We start from the raw sequence: 27,378 nt of genomic DNA, 5'->3' as shown, positions 1-27,378 counted from the left end.
AGGCCTCATTGAAATTAAATGCAGAATTAAAAAGAATGTAAAAGCACTGTCCTTTGCAAGTCAAAGTTAACTAGAGGAACCATACAAAGCAGGCGCATAACAATAAACTAAACCTAACTTGTAAGTGTTATGATCCTGGTAAAATTAGAGATGAATATTCTAACATATTGAGGAAAAAATCATTCAAAACTATGTATTTCTTAGAAATATGTAAAGATATATATACATGAAGCATTGAATCATGTAAGGAAAGAATATCTCTAATTAGAATATCTATAAATTAGCTATAATCCTTAAAGATTAGCTATTCAATACTGTCAAATAAATCAAAGATTCTCAACACTCCTCTTCAATGTGCTTGGTCCTATTGTGTTGCACTAGATTTTGAGCTATGTTGATGGTGGCTTTGTTTTCACAAACAAGGTTGATCCATTTTCGTTCAACAACTTTAGCTCTTCCAATACCTTTTGCAGCCATAAAAGTACACAAACACCTAGAGCCATGGCCCTATATTCAGCCTTTGCACATGATCGAACCATAACACTTTGTTTCTTACCTCTCCAAGTGACTAAGTTTCCTCCCCCAAGAGTACAATAACCCGTTGTAAACTTTCTGTAATCAAGAAAGCCAACCTAATCTGCATTTGTAAATACTTCTATCTTGAGATGACTATTTTTGGAGAAGAGGATACCTTTGTCTGGTGCAGACTTCAAATAGCACAAAATTCGCAATACTACTTGCATATGGGCTTTGTGAGGATCATGCATAAGCTGGCTTACTAAACTAACTATATAAGCTATATCAGGTCGAGTATGAGCGAAATAAATCAATCGTCTGACGAGTCTTTAATATCTCCGTTTATCCATTATTTCACCAATCCCTGCTTGTAACATGTGATTACTCTCAATAGGTGATTTTGCTGGTTTGCAACTCAACATGCGGGTCTCTATAAGAAGATCTAAGACATACTTTCTTTGGGAAATAAAGATTTTCTCTTTCGATCTGACCACTTCTATTATGAGGAAATATTGTAACTTTCTCAAGTCTTTGATTTCGAATTCCTAAGCCAATTTTTCTTAAGCCGTGTCATTTCTTCCCTGTCATCTCTTGTCATAATTATGTCATCAACATAAATTATAAGGAGAGTAATCTTATTCTTGTGATGTGTTATAAAGAAGGTATGTCAACATTACTTTGTCGATAGCCAAACAACACCATGACCTTACTAAATCTGTCAAACTAGACTTTGGGAAATTGTTTTAGTTCATATAGAGCCTTTTTTAGTCTACACACCTTCCCTTGAGTATCTTTATCCTTAAATCCTAGAGGAACTATCATATGCACTTTTTTTTCCAAGTCTCCATGTAAGAAGGCATTCTTTACATCAAACTGTTGTAAGTCCCAATCGAGATTTGTTGCACATGACTAAACGATCCTAATTGTGTTTAATTTAGCAACTGGAGCAAATGTTTCTTGATAATCCACTCCATATGTCTGAGTGAATCCTTACGATACTAATCTGGCTTTGAGTCTTTTAATTGAACCATCATCCTTGTACTTGATAGTAAACACGCATTTACAACCAACCTTTTTTCCCCTTAGGTGGATTAATCAGTTTCCACGTCTCATTTTTTGTTAAAGCCCGCATTTATTAAATTATAACCTTCTTTCATCTTGGATCAGTGATAACTTCTCTTCAATCCTGTGGAACAGACATAGAGCATAAGGACAAAGCAAAAACTCTATAGAATGGGGATAAGGAATCATAAGAGACAAAGTCAGAGATAAGATGTAAAGTGCAAGTTCTAACACCTTTTCGTTGGGTTATTGATAATTCTAAATCAGTAGCAAATTCAAGTAAAGAAAACTCACCTGACAGTGAAGAGTTAGGGCACATAATAGATTGTATGATGGCATATTGTTTCTTGCTTTTTCTAGTGTCCTTAAATCAAGCCTATCCAACAACTGTCCACTAGTCTTTTCTTGAACTGAAGTATCTGTTGAAATTAAATTCTCCCTCGGAAGAGTAACAGAGCAATGTGTCATCTCTTAATTTTCAATAACCTTCCCCTGATGAGATGGTTGTGATGAAGAAAAGTAGGGTTCATCCTCACGAAATGTTACATCCATACTTACATAATACTTTCTAGATGACGAATGATGACATTTGTAACCTTTTTGTGTAGGAGAGTATCCAATAAAAACACATTTGATTGTTCGAGGATCCAGTTTGCTCGTGTCGAAGATGGACAAAGCAAACACAACCAAAGACCTTCGGTGAAATTAGGTTATCTGTTTTACCCTGTAAGATTTCTATGCGACTTTTAAAATCAAGGACTTGAAGAAGCATCTAATTAATGAGATAAGCAAAAACCAAAATCGCATCCCCCTAGTAAGTCTTTGGGAGATTCATAGTGAACATAAGTGATCTAGCAACCTCCAAAAGATGTTGATTTTTCCTTTCGACAATACCATTCTGAACACTTGTACCGAGACAATTGATCTAATGCAGAATTTCATATGATTTTAAATAATCATTAAAGTCCATTATTAATTTGCAAAATCTTAACTTTAGCATCAAATTGAGTAGTAACTAATTTATTAAAAAAATGAAAACACGAGAAAACATCACTTTTGGACTTCAATAAAAAACCCATGTCATTTAAATGCAACAGTCAATAAATATAACAAACCAACAATTATCAGATAAAAAAGTAAGGTGAGTATGGCCCCAAACATCAGAATAAACAATTTTAAAAGGAACAATACTTCTGTTATTACGTAAAGGATAGCTATTTCTTATATGCTTAGTAAACTCACATACATCACAAACTAAAGAATCCAACTAAGTTCTTGAAAACAAAGTAGAAAACATGTTGGCAAGAACAATAAATGATAGATGTCCTAACCGCTTATGCCACTGAATTGTCTCTCGGTTGACATATTTGTTCTCTCCAAATAAGGCTTGAGACATACTGGACGATCGATCCAGAAGATATAAGTCATCATACAATCTACCACTGCCAATCATTTTTCCTGTCTGGAGGTCTTAAAAGACATAATGATCGGGAAAGAATTCAAGTTCATAATTTAAGACTTTAGCGGTAATACTAACAGATAAAAGGTTAATCGAGAATTTAGGGACATGGATGACAGAGGATAAAATGATATTAAGAGTATAAAAAACATAATTTGTTCTTGATACGGAGGTAAGGGAGCCATCGACTATTCGCACACTATTTTTAGATGAACAAGTAATATGGTTAAATAAGCTTTTGTTTAACCCTGTCATATGTATATTAGCACCGGAATCAATAACCAAGATTTAGACGTAGATGGAGCATTTAGACGTAGATTTGTCCTCTGTTGTCACAGAGTCTGACAAATTTGCCTGAGCACGACCTCGAGTGAGCGACCATGTAACTTCTAGTGTCACGGGCCGCAGCTTAAAGTCCGTAAGCATCGCACCAAATGCATCTAATGGAGGTCTATTGCTCAGATGGGGATCATTTGGCCTACGAGAACTGGCTCGATTCAAAGAGTTATTGGAGAAGCCTGGTTGGCCCGATAAGGAAGATAAGGAAGAAATGACAAATTAGGCTAATATGGTAACTAATCTTAGAAGATAGAGGGAATCATATCTTGTAAAGATTAGATTAGATTTGATATGGCATATCTTGTAAATCCCTAGAATAAAGGGATATGGTTAATCTCGTCCGTCGATGTAAATGTATCTTAACCGTTGATTTTGGGGGAGCTCAACTATAAATAGAGAGCCTCCCCTCATTTGTACTCCATTCCATTGTATTCTGAATTCTTAAGAGTAATAGAATTCTGAGAGCATTTACTCAAACACCTTGTGTGCATTCTTTTCTGTGGCTTTCTGTTATTCTTTGTTTTAGCTTCTTTTGGCATAAATCACTTCCGCTCTTCAATTGGTGCCTTGGAGGAATTCTTAAAGAATCCTCACTTGAGTTAAGACTGGCTTAGGCAAGTTTGGACGAACGAATTGTCTAAGGCCGCACGGTTCGAGAGACGAAAACTCTATCCCCGTGACACTAGCATGAATCTTTAGTGTGCCGAGGCTTACCACAATAGTCACACGTCAAGTGATCTTTGTTAGACTTAGCATCCAATGGATTATCTTGGTTAGCAATGAGACCAACTTTCTCAATAGGTGGATTATATAAGCATAACAAGACTCTCTTCTTGTTGTACATAAGAGTAATCCTTATAGAGAGAAGGAAGCAAAGTTTTGCCAAGAACTTGAACTTGAATCTAATCATACTCAGTATTCAACCTAGCCAAGAAACAAAAAATGCGTTCCTTCTCCACCATCTTTTGAAATTTTTCGACATTATTGGTACAGGTCACCTAAAAATCTTGATAATAATCAAGTTCCTGCCACAAGCCATTTAATTCAGCAAAATATTGAGAAATTGTTAGCTCCTTCTATTTTGTACCGTGGACCTTATTACGAATCTAAAAAATTTACGCATCATTCCTAACACAAGAGTAGGTCAGATTATCAGCATTCTAAATCTTTTCTGCAATATCAAGCAGCAAATAAGTTTTGGAAATATGGAGCTGCATAGAGTTGATAAGCCATGCTCGCTGAATTCCACTGACTAAAAGTTGAATCAATGAGTTTAGGTTTCGACGTGGTACCGGTGATGTATCCCTACAAGCCACAAGCCTTGATAAACACCAAGCAGGACCTTGACCAAGCAAGACAATTATGTCCATCAAGCTTCACAAGAGTAATTTGCAACGAGGGATTATTGGTTGGAATCATGAGCTTCTCGTCCATTGACATAATGCTGAAAAAAATAACTAGTACCCAAAAAAAAGTCTGCTTGAAAAATTATAACAAAAAACACCAAATAGAAAATAGATCCCACACAAAAAACTTATCCAAAATACACCAACAATTAGAGGAGAATGACTGGAAGGGAGTAGAGAGCACTGTGACGGCATCAGAAAAAAATACGGTGGCACGTGAAACAAAGATGCAATAGCTTGTGACGACGCGTGTGGCCTACGCATAGGTCTTCTGGTCACTGAATTTTGGGGTTTCGTCGACTAGAAGATGCCGACTCCAATGGTAGGGGTGGTGAGAGAAAAAAATTAAGGCTAGGGTGGAAAGAACCAATTTAGTGTTTCTAGGGTTTTTGAAACAAACTTTGAAAGTCAAGAAAAAAATTTATTCTAAAAAATCAGATAAAAAATCAGATACCATGATGAAATTAGATATGAATACTCTAATGTATCGAGGAAAAACTCACTCAAAACTATGTATTTCTTAGAAATATGTACATATATATACATGAAGCATTGAATTATATAAGGAAAGAACATCTCTAATTAAAATCTCTAAAAATCAGTTATAATCCTTAAAGATTAGCGCTGTGAAATAAATCAAAGATTTTCAACAAATCCTTATCATGTAGAGGGACAATAATTGAACAAATGTTCAATCAAACCAAAAGAATATCAATAGATTCATTATACTGAACCTTTGTTTTAAAAACTTACATTTAATTTGCTAACCTGATTAAATTTATCATAAAACACATAAATTTAATATAGTATAGATATATAAATACAACACACGTTATTACGAATTTTATTGCAATATTTAAATAGCTATCATGAAATAAAAAATATCAAGAAAAGTTGAATTACTCACCTGAAGCACAATCTCATTTGCTTTTAACCTTGCATACTTTTTCCCTTCTGTTTTCGTCGATATATAGTGACCATCAGAATTTGGAAGCCAGGACCCTTGAATCAACTTTGCCAAGCCAATCTGCTTCCCATTACAAGCAAATATCAAAGTGGACTCTGTAGTAGGAAGATATTGATCAGTATCATGTGTCACAAATGGTGATTCCGATATGAAGAAACAGATGTGACCAATCACCTATAGGAGTGGAAAATATATGATCGACTTCAGTGTCAAACATAAATGGAATAGGACCCTGAACAGAATTCAATTTTGCATCCACAGGTTCATCAGATAAAAGATTTGGTTCAACTGCACCCTTTTTTCCGTTAGCTTCTTGTAAAACTGCGCCTGGAAGGATATACAGAGCCAAGCTAGACTTATCTTCATCAAGAATAGCAAAGTGATTTTCATTGGGACCAATAAATGCTGCATCGAAACCTACAAATTCGACAGGATAATATCATATATAACTAATCTGGTTGATATGATGAGAAAATAGCAAGTAAAACAGGCGAACAAACATACCTTTGATTGTGCTTCCTTTGCTATTAGACAACTTTAGATCAGTATTTTCCCAATAAAGGACCACTTCATTTGTAGTGCCACTAAACTCATAAACAACGAGAAATAGATGCCGCTTCTTACTATAAACCATATGCTTAGGATAATATTCCACATTTCCAGGGATCTGAAAGAAAAATCTATTTCAAGATCACAGCCTCATTATAACATTATAGATACATCCTTTTAAGCATTTACCGATGTGAAAAGTTTCTTGTAAATACTCTCTGCTCCAGAACAAAGATTGTAAGCCATAAGATTCATGCCCTCTACAGAAAAAGCCCTGATAGGATAATGAAGTACTCGATTCTCCTTGTTGAAAAAGTTGAGCTCCAAATGAAAGGGCTGCCAATAAAGTCAGTCATGTCAGACAAAAGTTAAAAGGGGACATAGATATTGATGCATAGCCAAGTCACCTGGCAAACAGGAATGTCCTTCAGTTGATTTTTGGAATCCATAATAGTGATGAGAGGTAGCCTAGATATGGGGACAGTTTTAGCATGACCTTCCATGAAATGCTGCAATAATCAATAGTTAAAAGTAAAGGAATCCGTTAAGAGCTCTTGAAAATGCATTTAACATATATTTTAGAATTTAATATGTCAAATAAATAACTCCATTTGAAATAAATAAAGTTGGACGAAGAAGCAGCATACACTGTAGAGGAATGCCTTCCGTGCAATGTCTGAAATAGTAAGATGACTTTGGCTGCCATGAAATATATAAATGGTCAAAATGATGCATGATTAAATAAATATCCTAAGATTGTATCATAAAATGGAATCATACCAAGGTAGGAATTTATCCACATTCCACAATACTATGGAATACATCTATTTGTGTGATCATTAATCCGAAATTAAACATTTCAACCTCCAATCTGAAAATGTTTATCTGCATCCAGATTTAAGTTCGAAACTCCAAATGTGCTTACCAAAACTTGTGTATTTGCTTGAAAACAAACTTAACTCACCCCTTATTGTGTTGTTCTTGCAGTTGCGCTTGAAGATGATGATCAGCCAAAATTCCCGAGGAACCCATGGATGAGAGCTTCTCCTTTAAGAAAGATGCTACACATGTATAAACTTTCAGTAGATATAGTCAAAGAATTAAGTAGGCTATCACCAAAAGGAATAATCATTGTGATATTCAGAAAAATAAGACATAGGGTAAAGAGAAAAATAAATAAATAAAAGCATAAACAACTTTCCTTAGTTTCTAATTAGAAAGTTATGAAATGTATACAACATTATCAACATAAGAACTGAGCAACTTCTCAAGAAACATGAATATACATTCTTTAAAAACAGTGCCCAAGAAAAATAAATTCAATTCTACTTCGATCACATTAATGAAGAATAACTTTGCCTAACCTTTGCCAATAAGAAATCAAATGTCATCCTATATCGGAACCATTTTATAACATACTATAAGACTTCAAACTTGACATCTAGGTATATTAAGAAATATAAAGCCAGAATAAATTACTTTAAAACAAAGTATTTTCTTCATATGCAACACTGCGAGTGTAGGTAGATTAAATAAATATCCACCTGAAGATCCCCTGGCACTTTGCAGAACTGCAAAGAGTTGTTTCCTTCCTTCCCTAGTGTAAGCAGCTCTGTTCTTCATGTCAGCACTGGTCATATTCTGTCTTAGAAAATGTATGTTATTCATCATAAATTAACAAACAGTTTTAAGGAAATAATATAGATAAGTTCCCTTAACTGCAAAAAGCAGAGCTGCTAAGTTCAATTTTGGGTGAACTTCCAAAGCTTTGATTCTTGGTAGGGGATAAACTGCTTCCCCACCCTGCTGAGAAAGAAGACGTGGAATGTCCAATGATTCAATTGCTACAAAGAAAACGTCAAAGGATTTGAGAATGTGTTTTTCAATTAAGATAAATATATAACATATATGTATCTTCTTCTCCTACTACCTACCAAGAAAGTTTGTATGTACTTACAAGCAGGCTCAAAAAAATTTACTTGCGTTGGAGGTTTATTTGGATTAACTTCTAGTCGTGTTTTCCAAACATGTAGAGTTCCATCATTGGAGAGAATGATAAGTAAACGCAACATTGAGAGCCAAGCAACTGATGCAATAGGTTGAGAACCCACCTGAGTACTGCATGGCAAAAACAAAATATCTCAGCAGAAAAGTGCCTAGAATATCTACTTCTACTCCTTTCAACTCACAAAACACACAGGCTTGAAAACAAAGAATAGGTGACGAAAAGCATATTACATAAAAGGACAATTTTTAAAAAAAAAGGAAATGCTTACATTCCAATCATAATAGGTCTTTCTGTTGATACATCCCATGCAAGAAGCGTGCCACGTCTATCACCAACAAAAATCCATTCTAGCATTGGGTGAAAAGCAAATGCACCAGCACCAAGGAGCTTAATGGTATAATCAACTGAAGAAAGCAAGACAGGAAAAACAATATGACATTGAGCAGGACTAATATAATAAATCTTTTTTTTTTCTTCTAAAAGAGGAGTTCATTTTTTCCTCAACTTACGTTGTAGTGTATAAAGAACCGCATATGTATGAATGTTGTATGCCCGAATCAAACCTTCTGCATATGCTACATACTATTTTTTCAGAAAGGAAGAGACACGAACCAGAAAACAAACAGCTGCTCAGTATATTCTAAATCATAAGAATGAAAAAGATAATTTATCAGTAATATAATGACCGATAAGACAGGTAAATAGATCAACCATTGGAATAACAACTATATTAGCTGGATGTATCACAACAGAAGATGGTGGGTAGTTATTCTCATGAATTACTGTTTGCAACCAGCCAAATAGAAAAGAAAAACCATTTTAATAATTATTTTCATCAGAATTAAATGTAATAAACATTTCACATCCACCCCTTAATACTGTTGCGAGATGGCCACCCATGCAACATTTGCACATTTGGTGGACAACATTGGTGCGAGTTATCTGGCGAACAAGCTATTTGGCGGACTGTCAGTAGGCGAACTATTTGGTGGACTGTCCAAATGTGAATTAGATTCACGAATCCATAAGGCGAAAACTATTTTGCGGATTGGGATGCGAGGTTTAATGCTGCGGACTATCATGAAACTTTTGATACAAGCTAACAAGTTGTCTAACTTGTTTAGAAAAATTGTTAGATTATTTTATTTATCTTTATTTTGATAAGATAGTTTGAGCAGTGCTGATTTGACAGAAATTAGCCAATGAGTAAATCTCATGTACCTAAACTTGTCAACTTGTAGTTGGTAAAATTTTACTATTTAAGGTCATGCTCGGTATGTAAATATTTTATTGGAATTGAAAATATAGCAAGTCATATTTGATTGCTAAAACTTGATTTGTCTTTCTTTTCTTTCATAGCTTAAAAAATCAAAAATTGGTATCTAGAGCCAGTAATCTTTGAAGGCTATTTTTTTTTCTTTGTTAGTGCAAAAATGTCATCAGCAAGTTTTTCACCTCCTCCACCACCTGTGTTCAATGGTGAAAACTACCATATTTGGGTAGTAAAGATGACTTGTGGGAGGTAGTGAGTGTCGATATTGAGCCACCACCGTTGTGGGCCAATCCAACAATAGCACAGATCAAGTAGCATAGTGATGATCATGCTAAGAAGTTTAAAGCGATGTTGTGTCTTCATAATGGTGTTTTTGATGTAATTTTCACTAGGATCATGACTTGCGAGACTTCAAAGTAAGCTTGGGATAAGTTGAAAGAAGAGTTTCAAGGTACATAGAAGATAATGCAACAACAGATTATCCACTTGAGAAGGGATTTTGAGAATATGAAGATGAAAGAGTCTGAGACTGTCAAGCAGTATTTTGATAGAATCATGGTTGTTGTAAATGACAATAGATTGCTTGGGGATCAGTTTGCTAATAGTAGGATAGTTGAGAAAGTCATCAGAACACTTCCAAAGAGGTATGAGTAAAAGATATCCTTTTGAAGACTCGAGAGACCTGTCTACGATCTCTCTATCAGAGCTGATAAATGCCTCGTATGCTCAAAAATAGAGGAGAGACAAGAGAAGTATGCTGAGGGAGCCTTTCAAGCTCGAAACAGAGAATAGTCGATCTCCTCGAATTGCAAAGAAAAAAAAGACTAGACATACAAGAATGAAAAGCTAAGGAGAGATAGAGGAAAAAAGAAGAAGCCTCCATGCTCTTACTACAAGAAAACCACTCATTTGGAAAAATATTGCTGGTTCAGACCAGATATACAGTGCAGAGCTTGCAAGCAACTTGACCACATAGAGAAGGTACGCAAGACCAAAATGCAGACACAATAGCAAGGGTCGCAGCAGTATAATTCTCAGGTTCAGGCTATTGATGGGAACTACGCTCAAGAGGAGCAATTGTCTGCAACTTCATGTTTTGCATTAAGAAGTAGAGTCACCAAGGGTTAGTTGATTGATAGTAGATGTACCAACCATATGACCTCAGAAGAAAGCATCTTCAGAAAGATTGAAAGAAGTTTCATTTCGAAAGTGAAGATTGGAAATGATGAACTTATTCAAGCTAAAGGCAAAGGTGATGTGTTGATCAATACACCATCAAGAACAAAAGTACTTTAAGATGTTCTTTTAATGTCTGAAATAAATCATAATCTCCTTAGCAACGGTCAACTACTTGAGAAAAATTATAGTGTAGTTTTTAAAGCCAGTAGCTGCACTATATTAGACTTGTTGGGACATGAAGTTATTATAGCCTTAATGAAAAACAGAAGCTTTCAGTAGATGAAACAAATCTTTGGCACAAAATATAGGGACATGTGAACTATAAGTCCCTTAATCAAATGTGCGAGACAAATTTAATTGAGAATATGACCAAAATTGAAGAGCAGGATGGTGTCTGCGAAGCCTGTCAACTTAGGAAGCATGCGAGGCTTCTATTTCCAGCAATAAAGCCGGATGTGCCAATGAAAAACTGCATTCGGTCTACTTTGATGTATGTGGACCCATAAAGACACATTTTTGAACGACAATAGATTCTCCATTCTGTTTATTGATGATTGCACGAGGTATTACTTGGTTTATTTTTTGAAACAAAAAATTGGCATAGCTAAAGTTTTCTGAAAGTTTAAAGTACAGGTTGAAAATCAGATTGGCAACAAATTGAAGATTATCATGTTTGATAATAGAACCAAGTACACTTTAGACAAGTTCAAAAGCTATTGTGAAGAAGCTGGGATTCATCACCAACTTACCAATATTTACATTCCGCAACAAAATGGAGTGTATAAAAAGAAAAAAAAAGATTGTAATGGACATGGTGAGGTGTTTGTTGCTTGAAACCAAGCTGCCAAATGAATTCTGGACTGGGGCAGTTAAGATTGCAGTCTATCTGTTAAACAGATTGCAAACCAAGGCTGTGAAGGAGAACACTCCATTAAAGCTTGGTTCGGGAACAAACCTTCAATTTCTCACTTAAAAAGTATTTGATTGTATCTGTTTTGTTCATGTTCCACTGGTAAAAAGAAGAAAACTCGAGAGGAGATTACAGTCTGGGATATTCTTTAGATACAATAGCAATAAAATTGGGTACATGATCTATGACCCTTTCCCCAAGAAAATTGTAGTGAGCAAAGATGTTGTGTTTGATGAAGAGAAAACATGGAAATGGGATGCTCCTGAAGCTTAGATGCTCAAGAAAGGAGAGCTTGAATAGGTATTGCAGTCTACTGATGATCAAACTAAAGAAGAAGACTTTGATGACATACCAGTTAGGGGCACACATCCAATTGCTGAAATCTATCAAAGGGCTAATGTTGCAGTTCTTGAACCTGCGAGCTTCAAAGAGGTTGAACCAATAAAAGGCTAGATGGATGCAATGAGAGTTGAGCTAAACATGATTTGAAAAAACCAAACATGAGAGCTTGTTGATAGGTCATTATATAAAAAAGTTATTAGTGTTAAATGAGTGTTCAGAACCAAGCTCAATGCTGATGGTTCACTTAACAGGTTAAAGGCAAGGCTGGTTGTGAAGGGTTTCAATTAGCCTGGTATGCAAGAATTGATAATTACTTGCAAAATTTAGGATTTGAGAAAAACCTTAGTGAGCCAACTCTTTATATGAAGGTTGAAAATGTCACAACATTAATAGTATCTTTGTAAGTTGATGACTTGCTTGTAATTAGGAGCTGTGATGATTTGGTGAAGGAACTCAAGTTGCATATGGAGAAAATGTTTGAGATGTTAGATCTTGGCAAAATGAGATATTTTCTTGGCATAAAAGTACAAGAATTTGGGGAATTGATATTTATCAGTCAGTAAAGTTTTGCCTTGAAGATATTGGAAATGTTTTGCATGAAAAGATGCAAATCAGCAAGCATGCTTATAGCACTTGGAGAAAAGCTTAGTAGAAATGGAGATATTGAGAAGGTTGATTAGAAGAGTTACAAATGTATCATTAGTTGCTTCTTGTATTTAACAACAACACGACCAGATATTATGTACACAGTAGGTCTATTATCAAGGTTCATGCACTGCTGCAATATATCACATTTTAAGGCTACTAAGAGGATGCTGAGATATATCAAGGGGATTGTCAACTGACGTGTGGTTCATGAAGACAGATATATTGAAGCTTGTTGGCTACATGATTTGCCACAAATTAATGTGACAAATTAGACTTTCCTAGTATACTTTAAGAGCTTATTCTCAAGCAAATAGTGTCTTTTACATAATTTTTCGTAATTTTTAGATTTTAAGTTAATAAGTGAAAATGTCTTATTTTTGTTCATTTTGTAACTCAATTTGGCCAATAGTTTCATTGTGGGCCTAACGTCAAATTAAATGGTGTAAGGACGTGTTGGAGGTGGAAGAAGAGTGAGAATGACACCAAAGGAAAAGGTATCGCGATATCCACACCTTAAAATCACGATACCTCCAATAGTATGGAAGATTGGAGACACCCTTCAGTGGTATTGCGATATCCACCATTTTAAGAAGACCCTAGTGTCATGGGTTGCGCATGGGAGCCCACAACCATGACACATTCGTGTGATCCATCAAGTGGGAAGGAGGTCATTTGGCCCGATCGGACTGACCCATTGCTTGAAGAGATTGAAGGCCCATCTACAAGCTCGTCACATATGGAAACATAATCTTCGAAGATATACAATCGTAGATTTGATATGTAATCTTAGGAGATATGATTTTGTAAATCTTAGAGATTTGATTTGTAGATACCATTCGATCTTAGCCATTCATGTACTTGATCTGTACTGTTGGATTTGGGGAGGCTCTACTATAAATAGAGGCCTCTCCCCTCAATGTAAATCACTTGAGTTTTGAGGAATAATAAGAGTTCTTGAGAGTATTCATTCAAACATTATTCTCTCTTGTGTTCTTGATATTTCGTGGCTTGTTCTTATTTCGTTCTTCGTTCGTCTTTGTTTGATCTTTGAGTTGCTTTCGTTTGTGTTGGTTTTCAAAGGGGAATTCTATTGAATCCTCAAATCGTGGGAGTTAGGCTGACTTAGGCGTTTTTAAAGCAAGAAACTGCCTAAGGCCGCACGGATTGTGAGGCAAAAATCCTAAGTCCGTGATAGTTGGTATCAGAGCCAGTCTTTCGAAAGCACTATTGAAGGATGTCGAGAGAAGTTGGTGAGAATGAGCCAATGGAGACCCGTGGGAGGGCCAAGAAGGCTAGTCGATCGAGGGACATGTTGTCGAGCTTGGAAAATTGAGTGGTCAATCTCGAGGAGTCTGTTGGTGACATGAGGGAGACACTCGAAGTGGTCCTAACCCGTATGGAGGAACTGAGGGAAGACAGCAAGGTATTCGTGCTGGACACTCTTAGATCCACTTCGGACAAGCTGACGGTAAGGGACGAAGCTCTTGAGGCCCTGGTAACTGCCATGAAAGAGGAGATTGCTGAGCTTAAGGGGGAGCTCACAATTTGTAAGGTCACTCTGGGAAATGGGATGTTGACTTCAGGACCGAAGCAACGTCATGTAGATGTTCCAAAACCTGAGGAGTTCAAGGGGGCTAGGTCTGCGAGAGAAGTGGACAACTTCTTGTGGGAATTGGAGCAATATTTTCGAGCAATGGGCATTGAGGATGATGCCACTAAGGTAAACACTGCTTCGATTTACTTTACTGATGTTGCTCTCTTATGGTGGCGACGTAGGTCCACGGATGAGAGACGTGGAGGAACGACCATTGGGACTTGGGAGGAGTTCCAAGGAGAGTTAAAGAAGCAGTTTTATCCGCAGCATGTTGAAAAGGAGGCTCGTGCTAAGTTGCGTCGGCTTACGCAACAAGGCACTGTTCGAGATTATGTGCGGGAGTTTAGTGAGCTGATGCTTCAGATCTCAGACTTGAATGAGAAGGAAGCATTTTATATGTTTGAGGATGGGCTAAGAATGTGGGCTAAGCAAGAGTTGCGCCGCCTAGGTATCACCGATTTGACCGTAGCTATGGCTGAGGCAGAGGACTTCTACGAAGCTGGTGGGAGAAAGTTTGACAATAATGATGCTTCCAAACCCAAGCCAAGACCCAAAGGCAATGGTGGGGGAGACAAAGAGAAAACAGAAAGGAGTGGCGAAGCCCCAAGGACTTATAATGGTAGACCAAGGGATAAGAAAGAGCCAATGAGATTCTTTCTTTGCCAAGGTCCACATAGGTTGAGTGTTTGTCCAAAGAGGGCCGCTTTCAATGCTATGGAAGCACGCGAAGAGGCCAATCCTGACACCAAAAGTCTTGGTACGATATTGGGCGGCGTTGAAGACAAGACGAGTAATGGGCTGATGTTTGTAGACATCATCGTGGCAGACTGAAAATTGAATGCCCTTGTTGATACTGGTGCATCTGATTTGTTCATGTCTAAAGAGATGGCGAAGGAACTCGGTCTCAAAGTGGAGGAAGATTCGGGTCGAATAAAAACGGTGAACTCAGAAAGTATTCCCATAACGGGTGTGGCTAAAGGGGTGGAACTCAAACTTGGCGAGTGGACAGGCAAGACAACCATTAAGGTAATCCCACTTGATGATTATGATTTTGTGGTAGGATTGAGTTTGTTTGACTGACTTAATGCGTATATTCATCCTTCCGAGAACTACATGATGATCTCTGATTCGAACCATCGTTATATGGTGCGAATGAAAAGAAAGGGAAACATGGAAGGCAAAACATTGTCGGCAATCCAATTTGCCAAAGGAGTACGTAGAAACGAAATCTCCTATTTAGCCACCTTAAGGAACAATGTGGAGGAGAAATTCGAGGGGGAAATCCCAAAGGAAGTGAAGCAGCTGTTGCAGTCTTTTCAAGATGTAATGCCCACAGAGTTGCCCAAGACATTGCCACCAAAGAGGGAGGTGGATCACAAGATTGAGTTGTTGCCTAATATTGAGCCACCAGCAAGGATACCATATCGAATGTCTCCGCCTGAGTTGGAGGAATTGAGGAAGCAGTTAAGGGAACTTCTAGATGCCGGGTTCATTAAACCTTCTAAAGCACCATTTGGAGCGCCGATGTTATTCCAAAGGAAGCATGATGGGTCGTTAAGATTGTGCATTGACTATAGGGCCTTAAACAAGATCACTGTGAAGAACAGGTATCCCATTCCTCTCATTGCAGATTTGTTCGATCAACTTGGTAGCGCGAGATGGTTTACTAAGTTGGATTTGCGATCGGGGTACTACCAAGTGAGAGTAGCCGAAGGGGATGAGCCCAAAACAGCCTGTGTGACTCGGTATGGGTCTTTTGAATTCTTGGTGATGCCGTTCGGGTTGACAAATGCTCCGGCAATATTTTGCACCCTAATGAATAAGGTATTACAACCTTTCTTAGATCGTTTTGTGGTTGTTTATCTTGACGACATTGTGGTGTATAGTAAGACGCTTGAGGAGCACGTTGGACATCTGAGGGAGGTGTTCCAAGTCCTACGGGAAAATGAGCTGTATGTCAAAGAGGAAAAATGCTCATTTTCCCAACGAGAGGTGCCTTTTCTTGGCCATATTGTAGGAGGTGGCATGATCCGAATGGATGCAAGCAAAGTCCGAGCAATTTTCGATTGGGAGCCACCAACCAAGGTAACGGAATTGCGGTCCTTTCTTGGTTTAGCAAACTACTATCGACGTTTCATTGAAGGCTATTCCAAGATCACTACACCCTTGACGGACTTGTTGAAAAAGGACAAAGTATGGGACTGGGACTCTCGGTGTGAGAAAGCTTTTGACCAAGTAAAGCAAGCAATGGTGAGTGAACCTGTACTTACTTTACCAGATTTTACAAAGGCGTATGAGGTACGCACGGATGCTTCAGACTATGCAATTGGGGGAGTATTGATGCAAGAAGGGCATCCAATTGCTTTCGAGAGTCGAAAGCTGAATGAGACAGAACGGAGATACACGGTCCAAGAAAAAGAGATGACTGCTGTGGTGCGTTGTTTGCGCACATGGAGGCACTATTTGCTGGGTTCCAGGTTCGTGGTATTCACTGATAATGTTGCAAATAGTTATTTCCTAACCCAGAAAAAGTTGTCCCCCAAACAGGCTCGTTGGCAGGTTTTCCTAGCAGAGTTTGATTTTAGCATGGAGTACAAGCCGGGGAGTGCCAACATTGTAGCTGATGCTCTTAGCCGAAAGATGGAATTTGCAACGATAAGCCAACCCAATAGTCCCTTATTGGAGCGCATTCAAGAAGGGTTGTCCCACGATTCCACGGCCAAAAATTTGATTGAGCTTGCTAAAGAGGGAAAAACGAGGCGATTTTGGCTCGAGGGAGAATTACTATACACTCAAGGACAACGTTTATATGTGCCCCAACATGGGAACTTACGAAAGGAAGTCATGAAGGAATGTCATGATTCAAGATGGGCTGGACATCCAGGCATGCACCGCACTTTGGCTCTCTTGGAGGATCGATTTTATTGGCCTCAAATGAGTGACGATGTGGAGACTTATGTGAAAACTTGTTTGGTGTGCCAACAAGATAAAATTGAGTTGAAGGCTCCTGCTGGGTTGCTACAGCCTTTACCTATTCCGGAGCGCCCATGGGAGAGTTTATCCATGGACTTTATTGTAGGTTTGCCTAAATCTGATGGATTTGCAAGCATTTTTGTTGTGGTGGACAGGTTTTCAAAGTATGCAACTTTTATCCCCACAACCAAGGAGTGTCCTGCTGAGGAGGCTGCTCGCTTGTTTCTTAGACATGTGGTGAAGTATTAGGGAGTGCCACAATCTATCATCAGCGATCGAGATGGGCGATTCACGGGACGATTTTGGACGGAGTTGTTCAAGTTAATGGGCTCGAACTTGAACTTTTCAACCAGCATGCATCCACAAATCGATGGGCAAACTGAACGAGTGAACGCGTTGTTGGAGATATATCTACGGCACTATGTGAGTGCCACACAAAGGGACTGGCCAAAGTTGCTGAATGTGGCTCAGTTTTCTTACAATTTGCAAAGAAGTGGGGCGACAAACCAGAGTCCGTTCGAGATAGTGACAGGACAACAGCCACTTACACCCAATGCTGTTGCGACTCGTTATGGGGGACCGAATCCAGCAGCCTATCGATTTGCGAGAGATTGGCAAGAGCAAAACGATTTGGCTAGAGCTTGTCTTCACAAGGCAAGTAAGCGCAATAAGAAATGGGCGGATCAGAATCGAAGGGATGTGCAATATCAGGTTGGTGACTCCGTCCTTGCTAAACTGCACCAGATTTTGCGACACAATGGGTTGCATAAAGGGCTTGTTCGACGTTATGAGGGGCCGTTCCGAGTTTTGAAGAAGGTAGGCAAGGTGGCCTACAAGCTTGAGTTGCCTGAAAAACTCAAACTCCATCCAGTGTTTCATGTGAGTATGCCTAAGCCATTCCATGAAGATGGAGAAGACCCAAACCAAAACAAGTCCAAACGAGCACCGATGGGGGCAAAAACTGCCTATGATAGAGAAGTGGAGAACATAGAGGGGGATCGTGTGATCAGAAGAAAGTACTATCGACCGCGGCATGAATACCTAGTCCGATGGAAGGGATTCCCTGATAGTGAGACAAGTTGGGAACCCGCTGAAGCCTTGTGGCAATTTCAAGACAAGATAGATCATTACCACGCGAAGGATGCAACGAGGACGTCGCTAGATTCGGTGGGGGAGAATGTCATGGGTTGCGCATGGGAGCCCGCAACCATGACACATTCGTATGATCCATCAAGTGGGAAGGAGGTCATTTGGCCCGATCAGACTAACTTATTGCTTGAAGAGATTGAAGGCCCATCTACAAGCTCGTCACATATGGAAACATAATCTTCGAAGATATACAATCGTAGATTTGATATGTAATCTTAGGAGATATGATTTTGTAAATCTTAGAGATTTGATTTGTAGATACCATTCGATCTTAGCCATTCATGTACTTGATCTGTACCGTTGGATTTGGGGAGGCTCTACTATAAATAGAGGCCTCTCCCCTCAATGTAAATCACTTGAGTTTTGAGGAATAATAATAGTTCTTGAGAGTATTCATTCAAACATTATTCTCTCTTGTGTTCTTGATATTTCGTGGCTTGTTCTTATTTCGTTCTTCGTTCGTCTTTGTTTGATCTTTGAGTTGCTTTCGTTTGTGTTGGTTTTCAAAGGGGAATTCTATTGAATCCTCAAATCGTGGGAGTTAGGCTGACTTAGGCGTTTTTGAAGCAAGAAACTGCCTAAGGCCGCACGGATTGTGAGGCAAAAATCCTAAGTCCGTGACACTAGGCTCGACATTTCCCAAGGTATCGCGATATGCTCTTTTGGGTATCGCGACATCAACATCGTCAGTGGGATAAAATTGGACAAAAAGGGTAGCCTTTATCCATTCGGTCCACCAATCACCCAAAGCCCATGTAGGGGAATTTTTGTTAACGAAAATCCATCAAAATTCAACTTAAAACAACCAAAATTAACTGAGTAGGAGGGAAACACACATTAGTTTAGTTTTAGCTTTAATTTTCTCTAGGTTCTTTCTTAGTTTTTCTGCACATTTTTTAGGGTTTTCATTTTTCTCCCCTTTTTTTTCTTAATTTTAGAGTTTATTTTCCTGCATTTACTTCTTGTTATTGTTATTCTTAATATTAGCTAAGTTAGTTATTACTGTAACTTAGGTTTATTTACACTTTCATTCATTTTACTTTTATTGTAAGATATTTTCAGCTTTAATTTAATGTATTTTAGTTTCTTCTAATTTAAATCTATTAAAATTAGTTTTTTTTATATTTATTGCTTTAGATTTCTCTGTTGAATGTTCTTAATTCTTTTAAGTTTTTTTTCTATAAAAATCTTAACTTTTATATTTTTCTTAAGTTTTCCTTTAATGACTTCTTTACTTTTCATTTTCACGTTCATTCTCTTTATGAATAGTTAAACCTAAAAGGGAGTTCGTAGATAGAATTGTGGGTAAACTGATTTTTGGATAAAATTAAATCGTAATAAATTAGACTGAATCGAATAGACTTAAAAACTTAGGAAATGACACCCCTAAGGGAATATCTAGACAAGTGAGACTGAAAGGTAATCTTGTTGCGCACCCATTCATTAGTCTCAGATTAACTGGTGAGATCGAGAGATAAATCAAAATTAATTTATCTAAGTTGGAAAAATTGAGATCGAAAGATAAAATAGAGCCACTTAATAATTTAAGCAATTTAAGTTCCTTATCTGAAAATCGATGAACCACATTGAAATCAACAAACCACCGTTAGTCATTTATTTGGTTAAATTCTTAGTTTTATACTCTTTGCAATTTAATCCCTAGATTAGCATTTTTTTTTGCAAAATTTCCTTTTTATGATTTGTCATACTTTAAAATCGTATTAGTAGTCGCTTAGACTCTATTATATATGCTATTTATCACTAGGTTTGATTCTTAAAATACTCTGGTGTTCCATTGTAATACTATAAATATTACAACTAACTTGTATACTTGCAGTAAAGTCGCGCTTATAAAATCATTTGTTTATGGCAATGTGTGAATGCGGTCACTATACTGATAGTGATTAGGCAAGACTAGTTGATGATATGCGAAGCACTTTTGGATATCTCTTCTCACTTGGTTCTAGTGTGTTCTGTTGGAGATCCAAGAAGCAATAAACTATTGCTCAATCCATAGTTGAGGCGGAGTATGTGGTAGTAGCAGCAATCAACCCAAGCAATTTGGCTGAGAAAAATTTTAAGTGACTTGAATCTTGTGTAGGATGAAGTATCGCAGATTTTGTGCTACAATCAATCCGTCGTTGCAATTGTGAAGAACCTTGTCCTTCATGGGAAGAAAAAAAACTTCAAGATCAAGTACCATTTGTGAGAGAAGTCAAATAGAGCAAGGAGGTGACTCTAGTTCATTGCAGCATAGAGAGTCAGCTGGCGGACATTCTGACCAAGGCTCTTGAAAAAGCGAGGTTTGAGAAACTGATAAATGAAATTGACGTTTGCTTCACAAAAGCCAAGGAGGAGTGTTGCGAGATGACCATTCATGCAACAACTTGCACATTTGGCTGACAACATTGGTGTAAGTTATCTGGCAAACAAGCTATTTGGCTGATTGTTAGTTGGTGAACTATCAAGTGAATTAGATTTGTGGATATGCAAGGCGTAAATTGTCTTGCAGATTGGGATGCGAGGTTTAAATGCTACGGACTATTCCAAAGCTTTTGATACAAGTTAACAAGTTGTTAACTTGTTTAGAAAATTTGTTAGATTATTTTATTTATCTTTATTTTGATAGAATAATTTGAGCGGTGCTGATTTGATAAAAATCAGTCAATGAGTAAATCACATGTGCCTAGACTTGCCAATTTGTCAAGTTGCAGTTGGTAAAATTTTGCTATTTAAGGTCATACTCTGAATGTATGTATTGTACTGGAATTGAAAATATAGCAAGTCCTATTTAATTGCTAAAACTGGGTCCGTCTTTCTTTTCTTTCTTATCTTAAAAAACCAACAAATACTACCGTACATATCTCATGAACATTGAATGATCAAAGCAAAAGAAAAGAGCAGATTCAAGATTCAAATATCATGCCTAGCCTAAGAAATCCAGCCAACTGAAACCTATAATGATTTTTAACTCTACCAGAACTAGATCTAAGAGGACCATAAGCAACTAAATACATTTACAGCCCTATCAGAAAGCAACAACAAAAAAATACTAACAATGATGACAATAAAAACCAATCCAAGGACCATGAAAATGTACCAGAACAGGTAGTCGAGGATGACAAGCAAGATTCACAATAGGTTTCTTCAAGTCTGTCTTTATTTTTGTAGGTGCTCTCCCACCTTCAATGGTCCCTACAACTTCATGCATGGGAGTCAAAACTTTAGAAAGTCTATTATAACTTCCATAATATAATAGGATGATGCAAGCACAAAATGGATTTCTAAAATTAAAAAAGGCAAGTAGCAAACCTACCCGTTACACTCATTCTCTTGTGGAAACCAAAAAATACAATTGGTTGGAGAGGTGTCAAAGCAAGATGGACATCTGCATCAGATGAAATGTGCTCCGACTTCTTTTCAGGTGAATGTAAAAGACAAGTTTGTTCAGCATCAAAGTCACAAGAACGAATTGTACAATCCTGTAACATGAAATTTTCAGGAAAGAAAAAAAATAAAGGTTATGATTAATGTAGGAGAACTTCATATAGAGAGGAACTAGACAAAAAAATAATAGTGATCCATTCACATAAAAACAGAGAGCTCATCATACTCATATTGCACTGAATAAAAATGTTAGAGAAGGATGCACTTTTTTCTTCAAAATGTAATACAATGTTCAAGTACAAATAAAAGAGAAAATTGAGTGCTGGCAGCATACTTCAGGAAAACATCAAGGAAGGCACACTAGGATCTTAGTGGTAATATCATAATAATGGAAGGAAAAAAAACACCAAATTTGCTTCTCGTGAAATAGGTGTGACATTATATACATCTGCATAGCCTGCTTGGCATTACTCTTCTCAAAAATAGGAAAAACCTAACAAAACATAAGACCCCTTGAATACCGGTATCAGAGAGATTCTAAAACTGGAAGAAAAATCGTTTAAGTCAGCGACTGATAAGATCAACACACACAGAAAGAAAACACCAAACTTTAAAATAACAAGACACTCTTGGGAAAAAGAATCAAACTATTTCCTCATTGCGGAATACTTTTTCAAGAAAAAACTTTTCAAAGGCAATGAAATCTTAAAATGAAACTGATACCAATCTCGTTTGCTCTTCCACCTACATTAACCGATGTAAAGATTGTACTAATACCAATTTTGATAAGCAGTAATTCTATTCTTAGGACAACAATAATATTTTGTTTGCCTTAATGATCTACGTTAAAAGTTCCAATTCCAGAACCAACCTCAAGAATAGCAATGACACATTGGCCACCTGCAGGACTATAAGACATTCGAACCACTGGCGAGCCAATGTCTATAGTAGATAACTTGCTTCCGGTTAAAGCATCAAATTCTGCAACCAAAAAAAAAAAAAAAAAGAAGAAAGAAAAAAGAACAGAACAGAACACACACAAGTGTTTCCTTCATTTAAAGCAGATTCAACTTCTAAATCATATAAAATTTCAAAAAAATAAAAATTGGCAAGGATTATAGTTGATATTACCGATGATATACGTGCCAATGGCGGCGGCAACTAGAGCCAGAGTGTGATGAAAAGCAGCAGCATGTGGCTGCAACGGTTGCAGAATGCCTCGAGCAACATGCTGTAGATCCAAGTGTTGCAACGTGGTCCACTCCATCGCTTCTTGTTTTCAAAATTCTCAACTTATAAACCCATAAAAAAATTTTAATGGCAAATAAAGTTAAACTATTTTAAAATGTAAGCGTATAAATAAGCAAAAAAAAAAAAAGAAGGCAAAATTCAGGATTTAGAAAAGAAAAAAGAAAAATCGGATTCTGATCTAAAGTGGAAGTTGGCAAGTAAATGGAAATTTAAGGTCAATTTGTTTGCCTTAGTTTCTAAGTGAAAAGAGAATACATCCCCAGAGAGAAATCTGGAGAAAATAATATTAGAAAGATTATAAATATTGATGAACTTGAATCGAAAAGCCTGGCAGGAAGTTAGAAATGAATTAACGGAAACAAGGGTAATATTGGAACACCATTTCGGGAGTATTTGGGCCCAATATTAGGCTAATATTTCAATTTGATTTTTCAGTATTCTTGTGTGCTGTGTCGTATGAATTGAACAAAATAAAATATTTATTTTCTAATTGAAGTAGTTATAATTTTTTTTTCATAATTATCTTTCTCCTTTAATTTACTATTTCTATCTCGTATCACTTTTAATTTATTTATTTTATTTCAAATTCATTCTAAAAAGTATTAAAATACATTTCTCATCCTTTCAATGAAGCTCCTTTTTAAAAAAGAAGAGAAAAAGAATACATTTCACGTTCCACTTGCATGCATTACAAAACGGGAGTTGAAGAATGAAGATGCAACCTAAATTGTTTGCTCACTTTTGAAATGCCTACAAAATAAACAAATTTTCTCACACCACCATCTCTTTACATTCTATGCTTTCCAGAATCACGAACTTGGAACATGAACAATAAAAAATATCATAAAAAATTAATACAATCAAGAAATCAGATTTTTATATGTACACATAATATAAAGTACAAAAAGTTAAATAATATTATTATTTTCATTCCGCTTTTAAGTTTTAATGGGTATATCTTTATTTTGGGTTTAGGTATATAAATAGGCAATACTTAATCAATTAAAAAAGTTAAAACCGAAAATCGACCAATTAAACCAAAGATTGGAATCGAAAAAAATTTAAAAAATCAAAAAATCAAATTTTTTCAGGTATTTTGGTTTGATTTGGTTCCCTTCATTTTTTTCTGTTTAATTTTTTTTGCACAACCTTAATTATATGTGCGCATTTGATTTTATATAAAAATATAAAAACACTAGAAGTTCAAGAAGAAGATTTTGAAGACTAGAAGTTCTCTCCAAAATCTTAAGAAGTCTACGAAGAATTTGAAGAACTCAAAATCCTAAAGAAACCCGCTCTTCGATCTTATTCAATTTTTTTTGAGTAATCGATCTTATTCAATTGATAGAAAGGAGGTTCACCCATTTTTTCAGGATCAATTCTAGAAGTCCCTTGAAGTAGAATCATCCTTCCATCCAAGATCAAGTCTAGACAACCCTTAGCTCAAAGCTTTCCCAATTTGGTCGCATCAATACAAAGGAGACCAAACTCATTTTCAAGATCAAGTCTCGATGACCTTTGAAGTGAAACTATCCATCCAAGATCAAGTATTGAAGACCCTTAGATTCCAAACTCTCTTCAAATTTGTTTTCAATATCTCTTGACAACCCCTGAAGTAGACATCAATCATCCAAGATTAAATCCCAACGATCCTTGAAACAACTTCCATCCTTCCAAAATTAAGTCTAGACAATCCTTGGATTGAAGCTCTATGATAGAGAAGAAACAAATGAGTTTTATTTGCAATTAAGAAATCTAGAGATTGTAACTTATTTTCAAAGTTGATAAATATAATTGATTTAAATATGTTAAAGGTCACTATTGTATTCTTTTAAAATTCAGTCTCTATATTTTAATTTTGAGACATTGAGTCCTTATACTTTTTTTTTTAATTTAAAGATCTTGGTTCCTCTATCTTTTAACATTAAAATTAATGATGACAAAGGTAAAATAATTTTTTAGCCCTCAACATTTACAATTTTTTTTGTCAATTTGGTCATTACCTTTTAAAAGTACATGAAAATTTTAAAAATTTAAATTTCTTCATATTTTAAATAAAAACATAAAAATTTAAAAAATAATTTTTAAAATATTAAAATATTCAAAATTTCATGTTTTTTCAACTAGACTAGATTGGCCAGTAGGAATGGGAGCTAGTTGGGGTATTGGTTCAATGAGAATTAAATAACCTGAGAACCGATACAGACTGGTTTAACTGAGTCAAAAAATTGGTTGAACCAATAGTTAAATTGATTTCAAATAGGTTTGACCAGTTGGTTCCCAAAACAACTGGTTTGATTGGTTAAAATAAATAATTTATTAAAATTCAAAATAATAAATATTTAAAAATTATAAAAATCGGTTCAACAGTCAGTTCAATTAGTTTTTTTAGCTAGGTTCAACTAGTCTATACCAGTTCACAGGTCTACCAATTTTTAAAAAATTTAAATTCTTTTAGCCCTCAACATTTTTAGTTTTTTAAAATTTAGTCCTTACCATTTAAAAGAACGTAAAAATGTCAAAACATTTTTTTCATATTTTAACAAAAACTCAAAAATTTTAAAAATTATAATTTAAAAAAGGAAAAAAAATAAAAAAAACTCTTTAAAATTCAAAAATAAAAAAATGATTTTTTTTAATTTTAAAAAATTCCAAAATTCATTATTATCTAAATCGGACTAGAGCAGTTGGATTACGAACTGGCTAGAGCATTAATCTTGTGAGAGGTGAAAAACTAGTTGGCCCGTGAATCAGTATAGACTAATTGAACTGGGTTAGAAAACCAATTGAACCGATTTTTATAATTTTTATTTTTTAATAAGTTATTTGCTTTGAACCAGTTGGCTTGGTAGTATTGAGAACTAGTTTATCGGACCAATTTGAAATCAATTCAATTGTCAGTTGAACTAATTTTTTAACTTGATTCAACCCGTCTATAACCCAACTGATTTTTTGCCTCTCACCAGATCAATACCCCAACTGAATCTCAATACGACTGGTTAGACCTGTCCAATTTAAATAACATTGAAGTTTGAAATTTTTTATATTTTTAAATTTATTTTATTTTTAAAGAGTTTTTATTTTTTCATAATTTTTATTTTTTAAAAAAATAATATATTTTTTTAAATTTTAATGCTTTTATTAAAATATGAAAAAATTTTAAATTTTTATGTACTTTTAAAGTGGAAGGACGATCAAATTGACAAAAAAACTGTCAATGTTGAGAGTTAAAAAAGCTTTTTTACATTCCATATCATTAACTTTACTGAAAAAAATAGATGTAGGGACCAAGATTTTTAAATAAAAAGTACAGAGACTCAATGTCTCAAAATTAAAGTATAGAGACTAAATTTTAAATTTCAAAAGAGTACAAGGACGTTTAGCATATTTAAACCAATAAAATTTGACTCCAAATTTTGTATACAAATTCCTGCACACCTTGTAGGACAATCTTTGCATTTCATCTCTTTTCTCCAAAAGTTGAAGTTTGCAGTTTACAATAGCTTCTAAGAAGATAATCATCAACCAACTCACAAGCCTGCTCAACCTAATCCTGCAACTTTTTTTATTTCATTTTTAGGTGCCAATGTCCTTACTCATCTTCAAAGTTTCCGTTAGTGGATCAATTGTAGATCGCCAATTATCATTCAAGGAAAAAAATTGTTAACCAAGTGACAATTCCATTCCAACATCTCCCTAAAGTCAAATTCCAGAGTGATGAATGCCATGGCTGTTGGAAAAAAGTCCGGTTCGAAATTGGTTTCTTACACAACGAAAAATTAAAATTTTAAAAACAGAGCTAGTTTGTGATATTCATAGCAATAAACCCTTTACTGAAATTGCACTTGTGTTTTTAGCTAGATGGATCCTTTTTATTCCTGACTTTCAACTGAATGATATTCTCCGCTATTCTTGTACCACGAATTACTTCGAGTGTGGGCTCAAACAAATTCGAATTAAACACAACCATAAATTCTTTACTTTACTTTAAGTGGGAAAACAAATTTCTATTTAATAGAAATTGGTAGAATTGTTATTCTGAAAAATAGAATTTATACTTAGAAAATAAATTCTCAATATTTTCAGGTAGAATAATAATATCTCAAACTTCAGTATTTAACCCTACCAATGTCATTTATTTTTAGGGAGAAGAAGTAAAACTCTTGTTGAACTGTAGAAGTCTATTTTAATATAAAAACTAAATATTAGTCTAACTAGGATTAGGGGGGCGACAGCCCTAGTTAAATAAACTAGGGTTTTCCATCCCATGTATCATCATGAGACGTTTTTGAGCCTCCTGTATTAAGTCCAATTATAAATATATCCTGACCTTTTAACCTAGTACTTTATAATTAAATACAACCCA

The 27,378-nt window shown here is 35.8% G+C and overlaps 1 protein-coding gene across 3 annotated transcripts in view; it reads right to left on the bottom strand.

Annotated features, from left to right (window-relative positions):
• The window catches only part of LOC107913206 (uncharacterized), a 35,270-nt gene extending 11,982 nt beyond the window's left edge, over positions 1-23,288 (bottom strand). For 2 of the 3 annotated variants that reach the window (XR_001688428.2, XM_016841718.2), the window contains exons 1-16: positions 22,893-23,288; positions 22,633-22,742; positions 21,691-21,856; positions 21,475-21,575; positions 8,816-8,888; positions 8,575-8,710; positions 8,256-8,416; positions 8,018-8,142; positions 7,843-7,939; positions 7,263-7,359; positions 6,946-6,997; positions 6,706-6,807; positions 6,488-6,634; positions 6,254-6,416; positions 5,924-6,166; positions 5,690-5,844 (exon numbers count right to left, since the gene is read on the bottom strand). Coding sequence is in view for 2 of the 3 variants with exons in the window: in XM_016841718.2 (XP_016697207.2) it covers positions 5,690-5,844; positions 5,924-6,166; positions 6,254-6,416; positions 6,488-6,634; positions 6,706-6,807; positions 6,946-6,997; positions 7,263-7,359; positions 7,843-7,939; positions 8,018-8,142; positions 8,256-8,416; positions 8,575-8,710; positions 8,816-8,888; positions 21,475-21,575; positions 21,691-21,856; positions 22,633-22,742; positions 22,893-23,028 (2,064 nt within the window). In the remaining variant the exon portion in view is untranslated. The remainder of the gene's footprint in view (positions 1-5,689; positions 5,845-5,923; positions 6,167-6,253; positions 6,417-6,487; positions 6,635-6,705; positions 6,808-6,945; positions 6,998-7,262; positions 7,360-7,842; positions 7,940-8,017; positions 8,143-8,255; positions 8,417-8,574; positions 8,711-8,815; positions 8,889-21,474; positions 21,576-21,690; positions 21,857-22,632; positions 22,743-22,892) is intronic. The other variant, XM_016841720.2, reaches the window with a different exon arrangement.
• Positions 23,289-27,378: the final 4,090 nt, after the last annotated feature.

This window comes from Gossypium hirsutum, chromosome D11, assembly GCF_007990345.1.
Source record: "Gossypium hirsutum isolate 1008001.06 chromosome D11, Gossypium_hirsutum_v2.1, whole genome shotgun sequence".
NCBI lineage: Eukaryota > Viridiplantae > Streptophyta > Magnoliopsida > Malvales > Malvaceae > Gossypium > Gossypium hirsutum.
Note: the sequence above shows the minus strand (reverse complement) of the source record. Positions and strands in the feature narration are given on the sequence as shown.